Raw genomic sequence first — 22,220 nt, 5'->3', positions numbered from 1 at the left:
TTCCCTAAGCATTGCCATGGCCAAGCAAGATAAAGACATGGAATCATCACAAGATTATGCAACATCCCAATTCAAGTCAATAAACCAACTCACAAGATTATGTAAGGGCTAATTCAAGACAAATCATATCACATTAACTCAAGATTATATAGCAACATGATATGGAGAAATTCAAGCTATTAGGCAAGGCAAATGAATAGACTCGACAAGAATTCCTTCATTATGAAAAATGATGATATCAAATTAGAGTAATAAACCAATCAAATTGCAACCTAAATCTAGCACTATAACTTGAAGTAAAATGAAATTACAAGATCCTTAGCCAAGTGAAGAATGTGTGAACTCCGTCTTCCTCCTCGGAATCCTCCATGATCTCTAGCCTTCCATCACTATAGTTGAAGCCATCAAGTTCTTCCCAATTAAGCCAAACCTCTTGTCTTCTGACACAGTTGATTTGAGCTTTCAATCCTTGTATATTTGAGATTATTTGGACAAAAATGAGAAGAGGATAAGAATGAAGGTGGTTTTGTTTGATTTGGATAGAAATGAGAAAGATATGAGAGATTGATTGGGTCAAAAATTGAAGAACAAGTGAGAAAGTGAGAAAAAATATTTGAATATAGAAAAATGGGTGTGTGATCTGAATGAAAGAGTTCTTGCACGAAATAGGCTAAGAGAAAATGAGAGAAAAGTGATGGAAACTTGCAAAGTGATTATGGTCTTCAACCATAAGGCAATTTGAGAGAAAGGAAGATACATGATAACCATCAGGTCTTGGTGCACTATCTTTTAGTAGGCTAAACACAGCTTGCTTGGTTTCATCAACAGTAGGATATGCAAGATTAAGAGATACATCCTCAACATTGAGAGTCGGTAGCTTGATAGTAGGGATTTGTAAAAGTTTGGTTGTCCTGTTTAACCCAATCCAATCCAATCCAAAAAAGTTTAGTTTGGTTTGGTCTTGTAAAAAAATTGGTCCTAAGAACTAAAGAGACCTAAAAGAATCAAACTAACTTCTCAGGTTGGATTGAACAAGAGACCAACCTCTCAGAGCCCTTAGTCCGATCCGATCTTATAAAATTATTTTAATGTAATTTTAATTATTTTTAATATATCTGAATAGTTTAAAGTTTGAACTCAACATCTCCTCCATTCACATTTTGCCCTTTTATTTAATATAATTTTAATTTAGTTTGCTACTAAATTATTGTTGTAATGTATATTAGACATATTGCTGAGATTTGTTGAATGTTGTTACCACTGCTATTGAAGTTATAAATTTGAATCATTTAGATTGTAACTAAAACATTTTTTTTTATTGCTGTTAGAGATTGTTATTGATTTTTTTTATGATTATAAGTATTTTTATTATTTCAATTAAGTTTATCAATATAAAATGAATTGTTATTATCTCTTATACAGGAAAAAATAAAAAAAAAGTTAAGTGAATATCGAACTACTGAGACTAATCTTAGTCCTATAGACTAAGTCCAATCATATTAATTTTTGGATTATAACTAGACTAAATCAATTTATGAGTTGGTTAACATAATTTTTTCTGTAAAAGAGACTAAATTTTAAATTAAATTATAGTTTAATCTAGTTCAATTCTTTGTATAACCCTGATTGATAAGATAGTGTTGATGAAGGATATGAATAGGATTGAGACCAGGATCACTAGAGAAACTATTGCTGAAGGTCACGCCAATCTTCTGTGACACACATACAACGCAACAACCAATAAATACTGCTGACATATGTATGTATGCATGCATGTATGTAAATTAATAATGTGGAGAGTCCTCAGAGAAGAAAATATAAAAATAAAATGTCAACAAGAACCAAAAAAAACTTGCGGTCGGCGCCATCCCGCTCCCTATTTTTCACACGTCAGCTGTTAAGGAAATTTCTGCGTAATGAAAATTTCAAACCACCCACTTTCCACGTGGGACCCATTGTCATCGTATGGCGGGCCTATGTATATACTCAGCTTTCAAGAGCTAGAAAAAAAAGAAAATCATGCAATTTTCTTTCCGCCAATAAAATGCATAAGATTGAGAAATGGCGTGCTGCAGCGAACGAGAAATATACAAATGTAATTTTAAATATTTGAACTCTAAACTAATCGAATTTCTTCTAATTACCCGAAACGTTCAAACAATCAGAAATCGGACTACTGTTGTACATTATAATAAATCTGATATTTGTGAATATTATATATAGGGCAGTTTGTTTAGGCTTTTTTTTTTTTCCTTTTTAAAAAAATATATTTTTGAAAAATTAATTTAAAATAATCAGATATATGATTATTTGGAAAAGCTATTTGAAGTAGCTATTTGGAATAAGCTGCTGGCTTGAGGTTATTTCAAGAAATTTTTTTTTAATTAAGGGACTAATAGTTTAAGATTATAAGTGAGATAGAACTTGTAATTTTTTACTTACAAGAGAGTTTACATGCTATCAGGCTATAAAGTCATTGCTTTAAGTTCAAAATTTTTATACGCATGACATAAAGTTTGAGGGATTCACTCTCTATATATAACTTAAAAGTCAAGGATTTGTCTAAGAAAAAAAAAATAAAGTTCAAGGAAATATTCGGTCAATAAGATATATCCTCGGTTAGTGGCATGACGTTATAATTGCTGGCATGACGAGAGTTTCCCAAAATTATAAGTTCAGGGGTGTTCCTTATCAAGTCTTGAGGAAAATTTATCTATAAAGGGGAGTAATTACTAGCATTTTTAATTCAAGTATAGTATAATTTTATCAATTAACCCTATAATACAATACAAAAATCTTTAATTCATAATGGAAGCTAAATACCAATTAAGTAAAGATTGTATGTCTCACATTCTATGCCACTTATAAATGATTATAAGCAAAGATATCCATACATGTATTATATTATGGTGCAATTTTGCCCTTAAAACCTAAAAAAATGTTGCGAAAATCCTCAAAAATCTAAAACAATGACATACGTCGACTGTAATATCAAAATAATAAAAATTTTATTTGACATAAAGTGTAAAAAAGGAATATATCCTAATTAGAATATACCTTAAACAAAATATTTTACTTATCACACTTCACAACAAGGATGAGATGAAAGAAGGTTTGAACTACCTTGGGTAATGGAAATAAGAGAGAAGTAGCAGTGTGGGTAGTTTCAAGATAGATTTTGAATCCAATTTTGTTTATGTGGCTGTGATACATCACAAAATCAAATGTTGCACTTCAAGTTAATTGTTGCCAATCAGAACAAATTTGAACATATGTATTTCAATGCTTGCACATCGAGTCAAATGAAACACCATCGTTTCTGACATTCATAGTCAACATTTGAGAACATGTACATTTATTAAAGATTGGAGAGTTTTGTATCATTTTTAGAGTTAATGAACAAAATTACACTATACTATATTATTTTATGGATATTTTTGTACCCATTTACATGTAACATTATAGGAAGGCTTCGCAACTCTTACTTAACAAACATTTGACCTTTATTATGGGTAAAATTCAAAAATTCATGATATTTAAATTTCATGGGTAAAATTACATTATATATATATATATATATACACTTAAGTTAAGGAAGCTAGCAGCTCTTCAAAGAATTTTTTATTGGTAGATTTGCAAGTTAACCCCATTTTAAAACACTATTAAAGTTCAAAGAAAATTTTATACAATTGATCTTATAATAACTTACATGTCTTTTTCAAATGAATTTAATAAAAAATTAACATGTATAGTATAAATTTTAAGTATCATTCTATTTTTATAAGAGTTAATATTGACTAATAATAGAAAAGTATGATTCGCTATATAATTTTACTTAAATACATCCATAAAAAAATATTAAGGTGGCAACTAACAGGAGCAGTCACTGTGTACATTACTAATCATACAAATGGCCAACTCATTATCCACGTCACCCTGTTATGGCCATATTTGTAAAATTTTACTCTAAAATGTCACAAAAACATTTTTCACATAGATAAATCATTAAATAATCTAGATTTTTGTAAAATCAATTTCTACTTTCCTTAAATATCTCTAATATTTTTTTGAATAATTACTACTATTTATCCATTAATGAGTATATATTAATAAAGAGTAAAATAAAAAATAAAGTATTTAATACGTTTTTAAATCTGAAAATAACAGTTACATCAAAATTATAGTGGGAAAAAATATAGTTTTTCTATGATGATTATTACAAGCAGCATAGTAAGTGTCTGTATTACTTTTCTCCCTTCCAAGTTGGACGCCGAAGATATTAAAAAGAAAAGCTTTAAAGTCTAATACGACCGCGTATTGCTGACCGTGGACCACAAGATGGGGACTTGACTTGTCTTGACCTTGCATCTTCCTCTCCCCTTCTTTCACCTCTCACGTTTTTCCACTATAAATGCCTTCAACCATATCCTGACCTCATCGCTCCAATTCTGCATCTCTCTCTCTCTCTCTCTCTCTCTCTCTCTCTCTAAATCCGCCATTAATGATCTTCACAAGTTCAACATCATCATGAAGGTGAGAATTTGCTCCCCCTCATCACCCCTACTTCAATTCCTCTCTCGATCTCTTACTTATCTCCTTCATATTTAATCTCAAGATTTTTCTGATTCAACTTCCTTTCTCTCTCTGTCTATCCACAGAAAGTGATTCTCAAGGTAGAACTACACGACGACTCAATAAAGAAGAAAGCCATGAAGGCTGTGTCTGGGCTTCCAGGTAATCAACGAAATCTCACCTATTCTGATCATCTTAATCCATCATGTTCTGTAGAGAAGAAATAAGTTAATCGTTTAATTTAAAAGATTAACTTACAATAGACTAACTTTATTTTTCTGAATTCTTTTAATTTAAGAAAAAATATAATAACAAACTCTATGGATTAAAAGTATCTCTTAATCCATTTTGTTTATTATCATATTTAATTTTCATAAACAAAATATTTATCCATTAATTTAACAGCTCCAATAAGTTAATCTTTTAAGATAACCTCTTCCTTTGCAGCCCAGTGAACTGTTAATATTAATTAATTTAATAAAATATTTTATTTATAACCGATTTAATTATAATTTGATCATGGGTTTATATTTTGGTTTCCACACCCTCACAAAGTGAAATAGAAACTTATAATTGTGAAGTTTCCCACCAATAGAGTAACTTTTTATGATTAGCTTTTTTTTTTTTTTGGGAATTTGTGTGACATCTTCTTCCTTATTTGGAAGATCAATAATAATTAATAATGAATTTTTGATGGTTTATTGTTGTTGCAGGGGTTGAATCTGTGTCAGTGGACATGAAAGATAAGAAATTAACTCTAACAGGGGACATAGACCCAGTGAGCATCGTGGGAAAGCTGAGGAAACTCTGCCACACAGAGATAGTCTCAGTGGGGCCAGCGAAAGAAGAGAAGAAGGAAGAAAAGAAAGAAGAGAAGAAACCAGAACCAGAACAGAAGAAGAAAGACGAGAAGGAGCAAATGGCCGATCTTCTTAAGGCGTATCAGAACTATCATAATCAGATGAAAGCACAATACTGCTATCAATATCCTTCTTATTATCCTGTTCGGAGTGTGGAAGAAGATCCTAATGCTTGTGTTATCTGCTAAATTAATTAACTAATTTAATTATATACATGTTTGAGTCAGTTTGATGCAGAACAATAAGTGGGAATTTAACAAGTGAATGCTTGTTGATGAGAATGAGAAGCTGGATTTTGGAAACAGAGGAGTCTGCTGTAGATGTACAGTATTACTCTTTCGCAGCCTTGTGAAGGATTAAGTTTTGTTTAAATTATGTAATATTTGTCCATGAGCGGTTAGTAATTATAAATTATTATTTCTTCCCACTTTCAATTTTTGCACCCGGAGACACTCTTGGTATTTTTATTTTTATTTTTAAAATTCCATCTCTTACTATTTTCCGCTCAAACTAATTACAATTGCAATTCTGTGATATCGTTATTGCTAACAATGGCCTCATGATATTTTGATAATGTGACTCTATATTTTTAAAAATTCAAAAATTTAAGATTTTAGAATAAATTTTTTCAACCAGTTGAATCATGCATCACTTCATAGTAATGTAATTTCTTTAAAGAAAAATTTAAAAAATAAAAATTAAATTATACATAAGTTAAAAATTGCGGAATTAAATTATATATAATTATAATAAATAAATTGAGTTGTAAGTAAAATAAAAGTTGAAGAATTAAAAGATTAATTTTAATTTTTAAAAGCTTGATTTGTTAGATTGTTGAATTGCAACAACCACTATTATTCTTCTATTGATGTGTGTTTGTTAGAATTACACGACAAATTTGTTGAGAAATGCCTATATTTAATTTCGGATATTGACTTGAATATAATTGTTTTAGTTGGAGGATCATTGTATATAATAAAAAAAACTACACCACAAATATGTGGCTGTATTTTAATTTAACTAGTTCATTGTAAAAGAAAAATGTCAAAAAAGAGACCACAGATTCTTTTATTTATTTTTTTATTTAAAAAACAGAGTACGACAGACAGCGATTGGGGTTTATAGACGATAGAAGCAAAATTATTGTAGAAGAGCCGTGAACAATAAAACTAGCTATATAGCCGCCATTCAAATATGGATTTAATGTTGCGTTATTTTGTGATGGGAGCAAGAGCAACGCTGTTGATAAATATATATATACTAGATAGATTTTTTTGTTTGTGAAATCAATAAATATAGTATTTACTATAAACAATAACGACGTATTTTCAGATGGCCCTAAAACAAAATCTTATTCTTATATCTCAATGTAAAATATTAAAAAATATTTTGATTTCACAAAAAAAAAACGATCAAAAAAATATGAAATAATAAAGGGGAAATCATACATAAGGGCTGTTGAAGCATGTTATTTGTAAACAATAACCAATAAATTCTGAATTAGCATCATAGGCCAAGATGATTGATATGAAAATAAGATTAAAGTTGAAATGATGAAAATAACCCATATGAATTTAAAAGAAATACATCTAAAGGAATTGCTTATAATGGAATGGGGACTTTTTTTTCCCCCTTGAATAGTGACTTGTTTATCATATTATAACACTTATTTCATTAAAAAATGATTATTTTCTGCAATTGTCAAATTAGGAATTGATTGCTATTAACATGAAAAGGGGACCTTTTTTTTGTCCTAAGTGGTAACTTATTCACCATATTACAACACTTGTTAAATAAGGAATTTATTACTGTTAAAATGAAACATGGACATGTTTCTTCATAAATAGTAACTTTTTTGTTGAATTCTAATTTTGATGATTATAAAATAAAAAAATTATGTTTTACAGGTTAATTAATCACAATTAAATAAGGGTAAGGTAATTGGCCAAGCATTTTAAATGAATCTTACCTAAGTGACTTAGCACTGATAATTTAAATCATGTACTCAATCAATTTTTTGATCCTTGTACCTCAAAAATACTTATTTTTTGTGAAATCCTGACTTATTTAAGTATTTAACTTAACTAAATGTTTTTTGGATCCTTAAATATCCTTTTGAAAGTTTTCCAGCTAAGTCTCTTGTCAAAATTTAATTTCTAGAACTTTTTTTTTGTCTAAGTGTCTTTAGCATTGGTACTGTACTTTTAGCACCAGTGCTATTCATCTATCTCTATCAAAAATCCCTTTTTAGAAGTTTAGAATTTGGCTTAAGTGCTTTTAGCATCGGTATTGATGTGTTAGCACCAGTGTTATTTCGATTTTAGCACCTGTAATATTCGAACACCTATGCTACTTGTGTTCTTTTCTCTTTTGACTTAGTCTTGTTCACTCTTTAAGAATCCCTAACACCTGTGCTGTGTATCAACACTTATCATATTTGTTCTTTTTCAAGGTTTCTTGATATTTTGGCTACAAGCTTTATTGGTTAATACTAGTGCAGTTTGATAGCACCGGTACTGTATTCTAGTTTTGACACTCAAAGAATTCATCTGATTTACTTTAACACTCAAAGATCAATAGTACCACCCTTAAGAAAATGGAGATTATCAAGGAAACAGAGGCTGGAGTAGGAATTCAAACAGAAGCACAATTTATAGTAGCTCTAAGTACTTAAGCTAGACTTAGTTCACATCCTGCTTAGCCAAGTTCATCAATTCCTCCTCCATTTGAGGGACTCTATTTGGATTGTGATGCTGTCAAGTGGTTAGATAAAAGGTTCAAGATTCAAGTTGAGCTCTTCACTTTGTGTTTAGAGAGACAAGCAGATGACTTCAACTTGCAGCTTAAGAAATAGTCTAAGGGATGAGTTCAAATAAGAACTTGGGCTACTGAGAGCTCAAGTGTTGAGTTTGGGAGGAACTCCTAAACCTAGAGATTCATTAGAACATTATTCTACTTTCAGAATGCCTACTCCTCAAGATGACTTTGTATATGAGGATGTTCAAGAAACTCCCTTTGATGATCATGTCTTAGTGCACCCCTCAACAACTTCCCCTACTATTCAGAGAAAGAGGAAAGTAATAGAAGTAGAAGTGGACAGTGATTTGCAAATCCCTTTTAAGTTTGGCAATGTTAGAGTTGGGCTAGCCTCTTTTATTGATTCTAAGCTTAGAGCTATGTTCAAGGATAGTTTAGAAGAAGTCTCTTAACAACCTAAAGATGCTAAGTTTATTGAGGTAGCCAAGATTGTAAGGGAATACATTGAGAACTCAAACAATGAAGAGGAACAACAACATGATAAGTCTTCTCCTCTCTCTACATCCTTCTCTGGTATTATAGGATGATTAGGAATAATCCTAATTTTGTACTTTTTCCTACCTCTCTTACTACCATATTAGAATTTGGAGATATATTCAAGCCTCCCAGGAAGTTTAGTCCAAGACCATTTAGGATGATAGTGGTGCTAGTTCAACTTACACACCATCTCCAAATTTGTTTGTCCTAATAACTTTGTCTACACCCTTTATTGATGACAAAAAGAGGGGAGAAGGATAAAAATGCCAAAAAAGCAATTCAAAAGGGTCAATTAGATCAAAAGGGTAAATTTGAAGTGGCTGGTGATTCAGGAACTAGAAAGCATAAGGGGGAGCCTGTTGTGAGGAAAAGTTCTCTTGTTGTGAGGAAAAAGAGGAGTACCCTTACGAGACCTAGCAAGTTTAGACTGAAGGTTGTGAAGGACACCTCTGAGCCTAAGATTACTAAGCCTAAAACCTTCACCCAAGCTCTCTCACTCTAAGCCTCAGTCTTCTCAATCCTCTTCATTTGAAAAACCTCCTAGACCTTCATCTCCTACTACAAAGAAATTCAATGAGCTAATGAATTTTTTTGGAACTATTTTCAAAGATTGGATAGTGTGCTTGATTAGTCTTAATTCTGTCATTTATGTTCTGTCATTTGAATTGACTTTTGTAAATTTTTTCTATTTATCCAATTGCATATTATAGTAAAATTTTTGTTTACATTGTTATCTTTAATTAATTATTTGTGTTAAGGAGAGACCAAAGTCTCTCCACAACTAATATTTTGCATCTTAGTTTTGTCATCATCAAAAAGGAGGCAAAATGTTGAACCCTAGTTTTGATAATTAGAAAAGATTATGTTTTATAGGTTAATTAATCATGATTAAATAAGGGTAAGGTAATTGACTAAGCATTTTAAATGAATTTGACCTAAGTGACTTAGCACTAGTACTTTAAATCCTACACTCAATCAATTTTTGATCCTTATACCTCAAAAATACTTATTCTTTGTAAAATCCTGATTTATTTAAGTATTTGACTTAACTATATGTCTTTTGGATCCTTAAATGTCCATGTGGGTCTCTTGTCAAAATTCACTTTTTAGAACTTCTTTTTTGTCTAAGTGTCCTTAACATGGGTACTGTGCTTTTAGCACCAGTGCTATCCCTGTCAAAAATCCCTTTTTGAAATTTTAGAATTTGGCTTAAGTGCTTTTAGCACTAGTATTGATGTGTTATCACTGATGCTATTCCGGTTTTAACACCTATTCTACATTCCAGCACATGTGCTACTTGTGTTCTCTTCTCTTTTGACATAGTCTTGTTCACTCTTTAAGAATAAGAATCCCTAACACTTGTGCTATATATTAACACTTGTCCTATTTGTTCTTTATCAAGGTTTCTTGATATTTTAGCTATAAGCTTTATTATTTAACACCTATGCTATCTAATAGCACTGGTACTATATTCTAGTTTTGACACTCAAAGAATTCATTTGATTTACTTCAATACTTGTGCTACCAATCTTCTCTAAAGTAAACACCTTATTTTCATAAAATGAGAAAGATCATTGTAACACTTGCCCTGAGTGTTATCAAAAAATCACACAATTCAAATAAACTAAGTGTGGTTAAGGAGTTGATCCTAAAACCAACTTAGGAAACAAACCATTTAAAAACTTTTTTTAAAAAAATTTATATGTTTTACCTATAGCACGGAGGCAAGCTAGGCAAAAGCGGGGGTAAAAAGACGTTGTCATGACAGCATTAAATTGCTGTCATGATAGCCCTCTCGGGCTAACTTCCGGGAGGCACTATTCTATCATCTAGTCCCCAATCGAAGTAATTTTAAAGTTCACACGTCACATTCAAAGGGTACTATAAATGTACCAAATTTCAAAAAGATCCAACGGTTGGATTAAAAATTAGCCATGTTACAAGTTTGGTTATTTTTGTCGTCATGACAGCTCATGACAACACCTCCAAACTAACTTCCAGAGTGCACCATTTCATCATCCGACCTTCGATTAGAGCGATTTCAAAGCCCACATGTCACTTTTAAAGATTACTATTAGCATACCAAATTTTGAAAATATTCAATAGATGGATTGAATTTCGTGCATTTTGCAACATCATCACTGTTGCTATCATGACAGCACTTTTGCAGTCATGACAGCTCCTCCGAATTAAATTCCAGAGTGCGCCATTTCTCCATCTGGTATTCGATCAATGTGATTCCAAAGCCCATAGGAAGCTTATAAAAGTTTTTACTTGTGACCCAAATTTTAGAAAAATTCAATGGTCGGATTGAGATTTGGACACCCGGATGCAAAAGTGTATTTTTTTTTGTAAAAATAATTTTTAAAATTGTTCAAATCTCATTTTAATGGTCACAAACCTGTGGAAACACTTTGGACACATCAAATAAGACTAAAAACACTTGATAGAACATTTAAACGATAGAAAAACTCTTTATACCAAAATTTGACCATTAGGGTGCCATTTCCCAAAATGAACCTTAAGTCCCCAAAATTCACAAATCAAACAAGAATGGCAAAAAACCATTCTAAATATCATATACACATATGAATACACACGCTAAATATTTTCACTTGGCTCAGAGATCTTCGTGGGGCCCACACAGCCACTCTCTTTATCCAAGGTGTATGTTTGTCCATAGAACACCATTTGTAATGCAACCACTTTACATTTGCTTGTGGAATCACATATATACCAAAATAAATATTTGCTTGTAATGAAAACTTGGTCTACTAAATAAATCCATCAAAACCACACACCATAGCCAAGTTTCCTAGCCACAAGTCTACAAATAAACAAAAATTCATACACAAGCCATACAATCCACACATATTCACACACATATATACATAATCACATCCTACTGGCACCTTAATTCTAAATACATTACAATAGATTTGTTCAAAAGAAAGGGGTTGTAGTTCTTTATAATTCACAAATAACTCCTAGCTCTGCTCATTTCCCCGTCCTCCACTGATTCCTTCGCCTAGACCTGAAAATATTAAAAAGAAAAGGGTGAGACAACCACAGTCTCAATAATAGAGAAATTGATATTCCTTATTACAAGGAAAGCTATAGTCAAGTAAATAAATAATAAATTCAAAATAACATATAATTAACCAATTAAAATGCTTGAATGTATGAGATAGGTCAATATAGCCTTTCTTGACCAATAGAATTCCCTCTTGCACTCTTTAGCTTATAGGTAAATCTTATATCCACTATACCCCCACAGGCACAACATATAAACCAAGGCATGATCTAATCCACCAAATCGCCTGTGCCCCTTTGATGTGAATCCTAAGCAGTTAAAGCTAACTCCCTGCCAAAGCCAGCCCGAATTACTCTCCATGTGAGGGCTACCTTGGCTTAGGCACCCAACCTCACACTTCATATGCTGGATTCCCTCTCCTACTGAGAGGTGTCGAATACTCAATCCACTAACCACTTTAGTGTACTGAGCCCACAATACGAAAGGCAATACTGAGTACTGACAGTGAGCCATAGAATATCACAAGACCACATCTCCCCATTAGTGAACTCCGACCAAGATCATGCCTCCTACCTTTTTTCTACCTTTCTCGAGTATTGACCACTTCAACACTCAAGGTAGTATAACACTCATAATTCATCCCTTAAGTGGTTCCTTTGCCTATCTAAGGTACTAAACCTAATTGCACTTCCCTAAGTGGAACTCCTCATTTTTTTATGATCACAATGCATGCTAATAATCTTATTTCCATATATAACATCATTATTAAACAGATAGTAAATATAGATGCATTATTATTAAAGCAATACCCCATAAACCCTTCTAAAACATATTTTATTTGCATTCAATTATTTAAAATATGTAATGCATGCTAGATAATATTATCTACTCAAAAATAGCTAGATAAAGCAATAAGAAATATAAATTCCCCTGTTACCTCAACCCTTTAGTACCAAAAGGGTTCCTCTTGTATAAAATAGGACTTGGCTTGTTCCTTAACTTCTCAATAAGTTCCACTAATAATTCCTACAACATATAAGTGATCCATATCACTTATCATGACAAATAGTATTAATGAAGACTATAACTCATACCACACAACTTGGGTCAATGAGTTATAATCCATTCTAATGGTCCATATATTAAACCAACTATTCACATAGTATCACTTAACCACCAAAACTATTTATTAGCCATCACTAGGCTAATTTCCAATTCCTATAATTTTTAATCAATTAAAAACTTTCACTTAGTGTCACCAACTTTCACTACTAGCTTTTATAATAAAAATCAAACCTTAATTTAAATCTTATTAGGCTTAAATAGCAAAATTATAACTAAATCAATAGACTTAAACTATTGAGGAGCAAAACCCAACCTCTTGGGGTTTGACTTTTACCCTAAAACTCTATTTTTCATCCAATTACCCGCTCAAAACATTAGGGCATCATGTAGAAACTCAAAACAACCTCCTAAAGACCCAAGAAAACTAAAGCTTACAAGAATAAAGCCTTTTAGATTAAATTCCAAAAATTCCTTCTTACAAAAATTGAAGAAAATTAAGAGGGAAGGAAGATGATTGAAGTAGAAAGTTTACCTATCATATAGCCGAGCTCGCAACGGTTGCAAAGCCTTCCAGATCTGAGCCTAAGTCCCTCTCTTCCATCTTGTTAGTACGTTTCTTTCCTTCTTTCTTTTTTTTTCATTTATGCGGTCTATTTTTCCTCTTAAAACTACTAATCTAACACTTTGGGAAAAATTACAAGAAAGAGCCTAACATTTTTTATTATAGCACAAAAGCTCGGGTCAACTTTCGTAATTTTTCCCATAGTTAAAAATCAAATAAAACCAAAATTTTGCTAAGAAAAATTCAGACTCTGGACCTCTATCAAATTATTCTAATTTTTAATTTAATTATAGATATTTTATTTTATTTTTAAAATAAATTTGAGTCTTAAAATTTTTAGGATGTTACAATTATCATCATTTACGAAGAGCTTTTTTCTAGTACTAACAGAGAGCAACATATGTGCTATTTTAATTGTGTTGTCATTGTTCCTTATCACAACACCAATACTAAATTGATGTTTTATGCTCTATTTTTCATTCTCAATTGTAAACTCTTTGAAACTCATTTCTTTGCTATTCCTTTCATCTGCAATCAATTGTTTCACTCTATAACCTTCCTAGAATCCCTCTAAACATAATTATTACTTGGATCAAACTCTTTGTGATTCTTTCTTGATTTATAACACCTATGCTAAAATGCTACATTGGTATAAACCTTCATATACTTCTGTTAGAGTATTGCTTCATTTACCAGAGAAACTCAGAGAGCTCAGATATCTAGAAAGACTTAAAGAAAAGAAGACAAATGCAACTAACTTTTAATGGGAAGATTTGAGTCTACTAGATCATTTATAACTCTCAATTATAAATAAGCTCATTTATGAAGAAAGGATGCAGAATAAGTAAAGCCAACAAGAACAAAATTCTATCATTATTGTGCATTCAATTTTTAATCTTGCTATTATAGTTGAAAATCTTAGGAGATTCCTGGAGACTAAATGTAGACTTAAGTGGCTAGAATCAAACCAGGATAAATCATTTGTGCAAGTTCTTCTTTCTCATCTCTAAGTTTGATGATATAGTTTCTCTACTTATCTTATTATTTTTGCAAAGTTTATTAAAATTTTAATTAGCTTAATTCATCCCTCCTCTTAGGGTCATTTACATTGTTCACCAAATCTTTTTTTTTTTTTGCCTATTGAAATACTACATCACATTAAACAAAGTACAATACAAAAGGAGAAACAAAATGATAGGGGAATGAAAAGAAAAGCAACTCAGCAATAGCAAAAAAAATATAAACATCATAAACAAGGATACAATTAGGGCACTCATGGATACAATCAAATTCCAAGCTTCCAAATGATCCAAAAGCTCAAGAGAATTTAGTTCTACAATTAGACTATTCAAAATCATCAGTTTCTACCATAAACACAATTTTCCTAATTGCCACTTTAATTCAAAAATTCATTTTATTAGATAACATTGCTATTAATGGTTCCATTAGCATTATTAAACCCCAATGAGCCTTACTAAACCTATTATCCACTAAAATAATTCTCATATTACCCATTCACAACTTAAGATTTGCACAAATAAACAAAAATCAGACATTAATTCCAAATAATTTACACCTACTATTCTAACAACAATTATACACTCCTATTAACTCCATTTCATCCATCCATCCATCCTAGACAAAACCTCCTTCAACCCTAGAACAACTTGAATTTTGAACTCAAGCAAAAAGGGGTTAAACCCTAACTAAAAAATTAGCAAAAATGGAGGAGAAGGAGGTTGTGAACTTAACCCAAGTAATTATTAGCTTTAAATCACTCTAACAAGGCTGGTTGAATCAAACCTTAGTAGAGCAAATTGGCTCACTCTTGATCCTCTCTTTTCTTTCTTTGTCCTTTTTAGTCTTTTGCTATTTAAAAAGCCAATTTGACAATTCAATTGCAGGTGATTGTGCACGTTATAATTCAATTGTTTGCAATTGAACTCACTTAAATGAGTTCTCATATGTTTTTCAATCATGGGAAATTGAGATTACTGAAGGTTTTAACTGCACGTGGTGATAACACATTATGTCTTCAGCCACAAGCAATTAAGACTAGTGATGGAGTTTGTCGCTTAACCCTCAAAATAAACTAAATTAACACTAATGTAGTATAGGGCCAACTTAGATCATATCCCAAGGAATGGTTTGAGTTCAATTAAAAGGCTATCTAATGGAATAAGTGATTCAATGTTGTAAAAGTTTGATTACCCAATCACCTACTAGACAAGTTATTGAAAATGCTAACTAAAGTGAACGGTGTGGACTTCCCTTTTTTAAGAACGTGGAACCCTAGAGATTAGTTGATTTTGAAATCATTATCCTCTTATGATTAAGCTAAATTCAGCTTCCCTTTCCTCTTGACCAAAGCGCTCTTAACCTAAGAATATTATTCTTAGCCAATTAACCTAATTAGCTAACTTCCTTAAGTCTTGGATTAAAGTCCTTAGTTCATCTAACCAATTAGTACAAAGATTAGCCAAGTGAAATAATTAAAATCTTCCCTCAAGTGCCATATGAACTTCTCACTACTTCTCCCTATGGGTGAACTCTTACCCCCTATAATCATGCTTTCACACAAATCGCTTGTTTATATCCAAATTCACATACATAATACATACATACATACATATAAACATATAGGCATATAATCATATAATCTCATAAACTCATTCTCATTTAACATCACTCTCATGCATTAATCATGCCTTTTTCAAATATACATTTTCTAAAACAATTTCATGTAATACTATTTATACTCCTAGACAATTATAAAATATAGTCAAATAAAGGAAGTTATTTGGTTACCTCAACCTTTCTGTCATAAGAAAGGTTTACCTGTAGATTTCATAGTAATCAATACTTCTTTACAAGCTTCCTTCCTCACTTACACGTGTAATATGCCAATCTACACACAATTGACACTATTAGTCAATTAATCAAATTGGCCCAAAGTACTTAATTATTACTTAACATCATATCTAGCCACTTATTTCTTTCTACTTAGCCAAGTTAGGCCTATCACCACTCATTCACCACTTCCCATCACTTTTACCAATCTTAATTCACTTCTCTCACCATTTTCACTCTTGTTCTTCCTTTAATTTAGGATTTGTTCTTCCTTTAATTTAGGACAATATAGGCTTACAGATTCAAAGCTTTATCGTTTAACCCCAAATTAGTCGCAAAGTCTTAGCTTAACTCCCGAGAACTTTTTCATGACTAAAGGGTAAGAAGCAATCCCCTTAAAGTTCCCTGATTCATTTTCTCTAAAACTTATAGTAAGAGAAATTATAGTAGAATTAAAGCTAAGGGCTGTAAGAAACTTACTAGATAAGCTATCGGTAGGAAATATCTTCTAAGCTTTCAAGAATTGATGCCCTAGCAAAGACTCTTCCTCTTCTCCTCTCCTGACTGTGTTTCCCTTCCTTTCCTTTCTGAACTCACGAGCTAATTCACGACTTATGTGACAGCTCGTGGCATAGTGAGGGAAAACCTCATTGCACTCACACGCTTCATCTTGAAATGTGATCACTTTACCATATCTACTCATTCAACATCCTAATAAGTCAAAACATCAATTTGTCATCCAAAATCCTAATCACTTACTAATTACTAATTTGTCATCCCTATGGCTTATATACCTTATTGGAGGGATCAAAGCCTATGTAATTTGAAGTGGTAATTTTGTTTGTTAGTATTTTTATTATTTTTTAGAGAGAAATTAATTGACAGTAACTTATTATTTTGTAAATAAAATAATTTTTAGAAATTTGGATATCTATGTTTTACATTGCAAGAAGTAATTTAATTTCAATTTTTCCTCATTTTTCTTGAAATTTTTAAATAAAACATATTTTATTATAAGATTTCTTTTTGAATTAATGTTAATCATTATACTTGCGGAGTCTTATTGACTCACATAGTAATACAATTATCCTAAATATCTGTTGAAATTCAAAAATATCACATGACAAAAGAATCAAATAATATTTTTTATATTATAACTTTATATACATATATTTTTTTTGATATTGATATGTCTGTCAAAACTTATTGTTTCACATTACAACTCGATCAACTAGGTCAACTGGCAGAGATATATGGATCTTATATGGTATAATACTTTATTTTTGTATGTATTTATTTCTTAAGAGAATTTAAATTGTTTTATTTGCAAAGATTTATTGACTCACACAATTATATGATTATTTTAAATGTTTACAAAGATTTAGAAATCTCACATGTCAAAAAAAAAAAAATCAAATAACATTTAACATACTGCAATTTTTTTTAAAAAAATGTTATTGATTTATACAATATGTGATCATTTTAAATGCATGTAGAGATTTTAAAATCTCAAATAGGAAATGAATAAATACAAATATATCCTCTCTCAGCATTATCATTGTTATTGTTATTATTATTATTATTATATTATTTTAGACTTAATTAACTATTCAAGTGCATTTGAAAAGCAATGTTATCCACAAATATAATCCTTTACCTCTTTTTAGCTTCTTCTTCTATCTTTACCAAATTGCTATTTACAAAAGCCACTCAACACAATATTTAAGTTGATATACTTGCAACAAATTATTATAGGGTGTTATGTTGAATAAACCATGTCCCACTTGTATTAATGTAAGGACCAAAATTGAATTTACACCCATTTGAATTCAAGACAAATAGGATCACAATGAGAATTAAGAGACAAAGTTTGATATGCAACCATGTATGTGTGATGCTACAATTCTGAATTTCACTTTGTTGATCATTTAATTCAAATATAAACATCAATTTATTCCCTTAAAATAACAAACCACTTAGCCACCACTAGGGAAAACACTTTTCATAATTTGAAACACTTTTGACATAAATCATCATATTCATATTTTACAAAACTCACAAATACAATCAAGCATAAGAGGGAATTTAGGTTCTCGGTTAACTCTACCATTTATGTTCACCACAGGATGTGTAATGCCCTCACTGACATTACCAAATGACTCTCTGCTCAATTGCTAATCAATTCAAAATCATTTATTTTTGAAAGTTTTGGGATCCCAAGTAAAACATTTCCAAAACCATTTCACAAATTACTCAAGTTATAAAACATTGCATAGCAAAAGAAATATACAAAAGTGCGTCAAAGAATAAGAAAACAAGTGCATTTCAACCTAATTGAGTCAAATTAGGGGCCACGCATCGCGGCTCGTGCCACATGCGCCGTGGCATGTGGTATAGAGACCTCAGTGTCACTCTCTGTGCTATGTGCCGTAGCATATTGCCCTTCATTGTCACATGCACCGTGGCGCACGTATCAGAATTTGTTGTCAAATTTTAGATTCTGATATAAATTTTAGAAGTGCATCATTTTTACATTTGATGTCCAATTGGGATGGTTCAAGCGTCCACACGAAGTTTATTTTAAAATCTAACCAATGACATTATTTTTGTTTCAATCAAATATTCCATTCAAAAATTGGATACTCAAGTGCATTTTGACCATTTTAAGTGAAAATTTGCCACTTCAACATCACCAATCGAAACTATAAATCATTGGTCAATTTTAGGGCCTTGACCACGTCTAATTGGATTATACACACTTGATTAACCAGTTATATAAACAATATGACCTGCATACACATATTTGGCCTGTAAGTTGCCCATAACAAATAAATTTAGGCAAATTCTCATTTTTTGTTTCATTTTCATTCTCTTACAAGGCCACATTCCACATACACATCTCACATACGACCATGCCATAACCGCACATACTCAATCACTAGCTCGTATGGCCATTCTTAGTATTTATACACATAAACACACAAAGGGCCTAAGATATCAAATTCACACAACATACACGCATTCACAACCTATACACATGTTTATGCAATACACTTGTTCCTATGGCAACTTATACATCACTATTACTATTTACTCAAACTCATTACACTATCTTACAATGGGCTTCGTAGAGAATTCTCTATCCCTAGCCCAAATCCTTTCCTTTTACTCTACTACTACTAGAATCTAAAAAAAAAAAAACCACAGGTGAGATCAAAATCTCAGTAACCAATATAGTTGATATATGTCCATTAACACAAATAACCATGTCCAAGTAATAAAAACCAAAGTATAACTTATATATTTATCATAACATAGTTTAACTCATAATTTTCTCATATAAACCATTTTCACCCATTTTTACACATTAGCATGATCATCTATCCACTGATTCTCCAAAGCTTCTCGACATGAAACTATAGGCTCTATTGGATCAATCACTTATTCACTTGAGCATACTTTCAGTGGTAGAAACACCCAGCCAAAAGTAATGTATCCCACATGCAGACTGTGGTTTTTTTCTTTTCACACACTTGTGATAGAGGCTTTGTTGACTCCTAATTGCATCCTAAGAGGTACAACGGAGTTGCCAGACTGTCCAGATATCCCATGATAGCAGTCCCAATATATACTATACTAGATTAACCAAGGTATTAGCCCATATAATGTTGTATTGAATGTCCTATGGTGCCTGCCCGACCATATGAATTTGCTCTTTCACATCTCCACATACACACACATCCCCACATATCCTGGGTGAACTCTCACCCCCTATGATCGTGCTTTTTCATGTAAATTTCACTGCTCTTTCACATTTACACACCATACACTTTTATTCATAACACACGCGCACACATACAGATATATATGTATATATATTTATTCATTCAAAGCTAGAAATCCTCAAACTTTCATTAATCAATGTCATGTTAAACTTGTTTTCAATACCAAATCGTGCATAAAAACCAACAAAACCATAGTTATACAATTACTTTTACATAGTTACAATAGTTAATAAATATAATAAATTATATAGTTACCTCAAGCTTTCAGTTTAATGAAAGGGTTACCTGTATTCCACAACCTTATTTGAGTTTCCTTTTGCTATTTACATGTCACATGCTAGAGTCCACACAAAATTAGCAACTAAAGTCAATTTTCTTATTGACTAAAAGTGCCGATTATAGCAATTTACCATCTAATTGCTACCACTTCCTCTATTCATACTCGTTCATGTGTATTATGGCAAGTTATCATTCAATACCAACACTAACCTTTATCTAGCCTAATTTCTCTTATTGCTCTCTCTAGATTAGGTTAAATTGAGCTTAAAGCTTTAAAACTTTATCATTCTGACTCAAACCAATCATAAAGCACTAGTTTAGTCCCAAAGGACCTTTCTATTACTATAGGGCAAGAAATCATCTCCTTAAAACATCTGAATTCAATTTATCAATATTTTAAACTAAGAGAAAATAAGGTAGAATCGGAGGTTAAGGCAGTATGAGACTTACCCGATAAATAACAGGTCGGAAATGTCGTCCTTTTTCTTGAAATTGCTTGCCTTAGCTAAGAACTCTTTCTTCTCCATGCCATATCTCTCTTCTCTTGATCTCCCTTCTATTTTTCATGAGCTGGACACATTTCCATTTATTAGAATTCTGCTCTATGCGCCACGGCATGTGGCACATTGAGGGTAATTCTCACTATGCTCACACGCTTTACTTTAGGACTTCATTCTTTCGCTCGTCCGCTCATATAACATCCTAAATGAGTCAATACAACACTTTTCTTTCTAGAATCCTAATTGCACATTAAATGACTAATTCATTCCCTAATTAGTGGTAATGCAAAAATCAAGAATTTGGGATGTTACACAATTGAGGTGATCCAAGTGTCTACAGAGAGCTTTCTCCTAGTTTTAGCTAATGGCATAAGTTTCACAATCAAATAATTTTTCTACAAAAAGTTAGACACCCAATACCTTTAGCGGTAGAATTCTCGACCAAAGGTGTTCTATCACACTTTCAAACTATGGTTTTCCCTAATACACATCATCAGGTATTGTTGACTCCAACATCGCATCACATCGATATTAAGGAGTTTGAATTTCCAACACTGTACCTCAATAGGCATTAAGAAGATAATCTTTAACACCGCACCTTGAAAGGCACTAAAGAGATACAAATTCTCCAACATTACAACCCTTTAGGCCCTAAGGAGAATAATGCAATATAGTCTTTCTCTACCTCTCCACTCGAGTGAACTCCTAATCCTATGATCATACTTTTTGAACCAATCACAGGTTCCCAATCACCACCATATGTAAAGTCCCAACCCAATCCAGACTTTACCATTCCCAACCACAACCATTGATACAATTACAAATCCACATCAGAGTAATAGCCTTTTTGTTTTCAAATCACTGGATCTCGACTTGTTAAAACATATATTCAAATAAGAGGGCTAGCGGAAGTATAAACACAGTTAAACAACTTAGCAAAACACAACTTCTTAGCCCTGAAAAAGGGCCATGTGTGCGGCATGTGGTATAGAGCAACGTGCTTTATTTTTATCTGTGTCATGCACTGTGGTGGGCACACCATGCATCGTGGCGCATGTGACAACAATTTCTGTTATTGTATGATAGCTCGAAAGAAGAACTTCTGCCACTTACTATTTCCACATCAGACGTCCGATTAGAGTAATTCAAGTGCTTACATGAAGCTTTCAACATAAACTAGCTAATGGGATGAGTTTGGACTCGATCTGACAGTTCGATCTAAAATTGGACATCTAAGTGCAAAAAATCACTTCTTTTTTTTCGAAAACTTGTACCATAAGTGCTCAATTCTCATTCCTTATCCTATTAGACCATTTTAGGCCTTAAACAAAGTCTAAAAGGACCATATACACTTGATTGACACCTTACAACACATATATCACATCAATTGCCCATTTTGGCCTCTCAATGCCACATTAT

At 31.9% G+C, this 22,220-nt stretch overlaps 1 protein-coding gene across 1 annotated transcript; it reads left to right on the top strand.

The window, feature by feature from the left end:
* The first annotated feature begins 4,416 nt into the window (after positions 1 to 4,416).
* LOC129285645 (heavy metal-associated isoprenylated plant protein 39-like) lies at positions 4,417 to 5,866 on the top strand. Its single transcript, XM_054921410.1, has 3 exons — positions 4,417 to 4,533; positions 4,659 to 4,734; positions 5,286 to 5,866. The coding sequence occupies exons 1-3, from the start codon at positions 4,528 to 4,530 to the stop codon at positions 5,618 to 5,620; spliced, it is 417 nt and encodes a 138-aa protein (XP_054777385.1). The 5' UTR covers positions 4,417 to 4,527; the 3' UTR covers positions 5,621 to 5,866.
* Positions 5,867 to 22,220: the final 16,354 nt, after the last annotated feature.

The sequence above is a fragment of the Prosopis cineraria genome, unplaced genomic scaffold, assembly GCF_029017545.1.
Source record: "Prosopis cineraria cultivar Desert tree isolate PC_DT_omini unplaced genomic scaffold, ASM2901754v1 PC1, whole genome shotgun sequence".
Classification (NCBI taxonomy): Eukaryota; Viridiplantae; Streptophyta; class Magnoliopsida; order Fabales; family Fabaceae; genus Prosopis; species Prosopis cineraria.
The sequence above is the reverse complement of the archived record's forward strand: the minus strand, read 5'-3'. Positions and strand labels throughout refer to the sequence as shown.

Coding starts and splice junctions, on each gene's coding strand:
- LOC129285645 (XM_054921410.1), top strand. Junction 4,735..5,285: donor GGCTGTGTCTGGGCTTCCAG/GTAATCAACGAA, acceptor TTGTTGTTGCAG/GGGTTGAATCTGTGTCAGTG.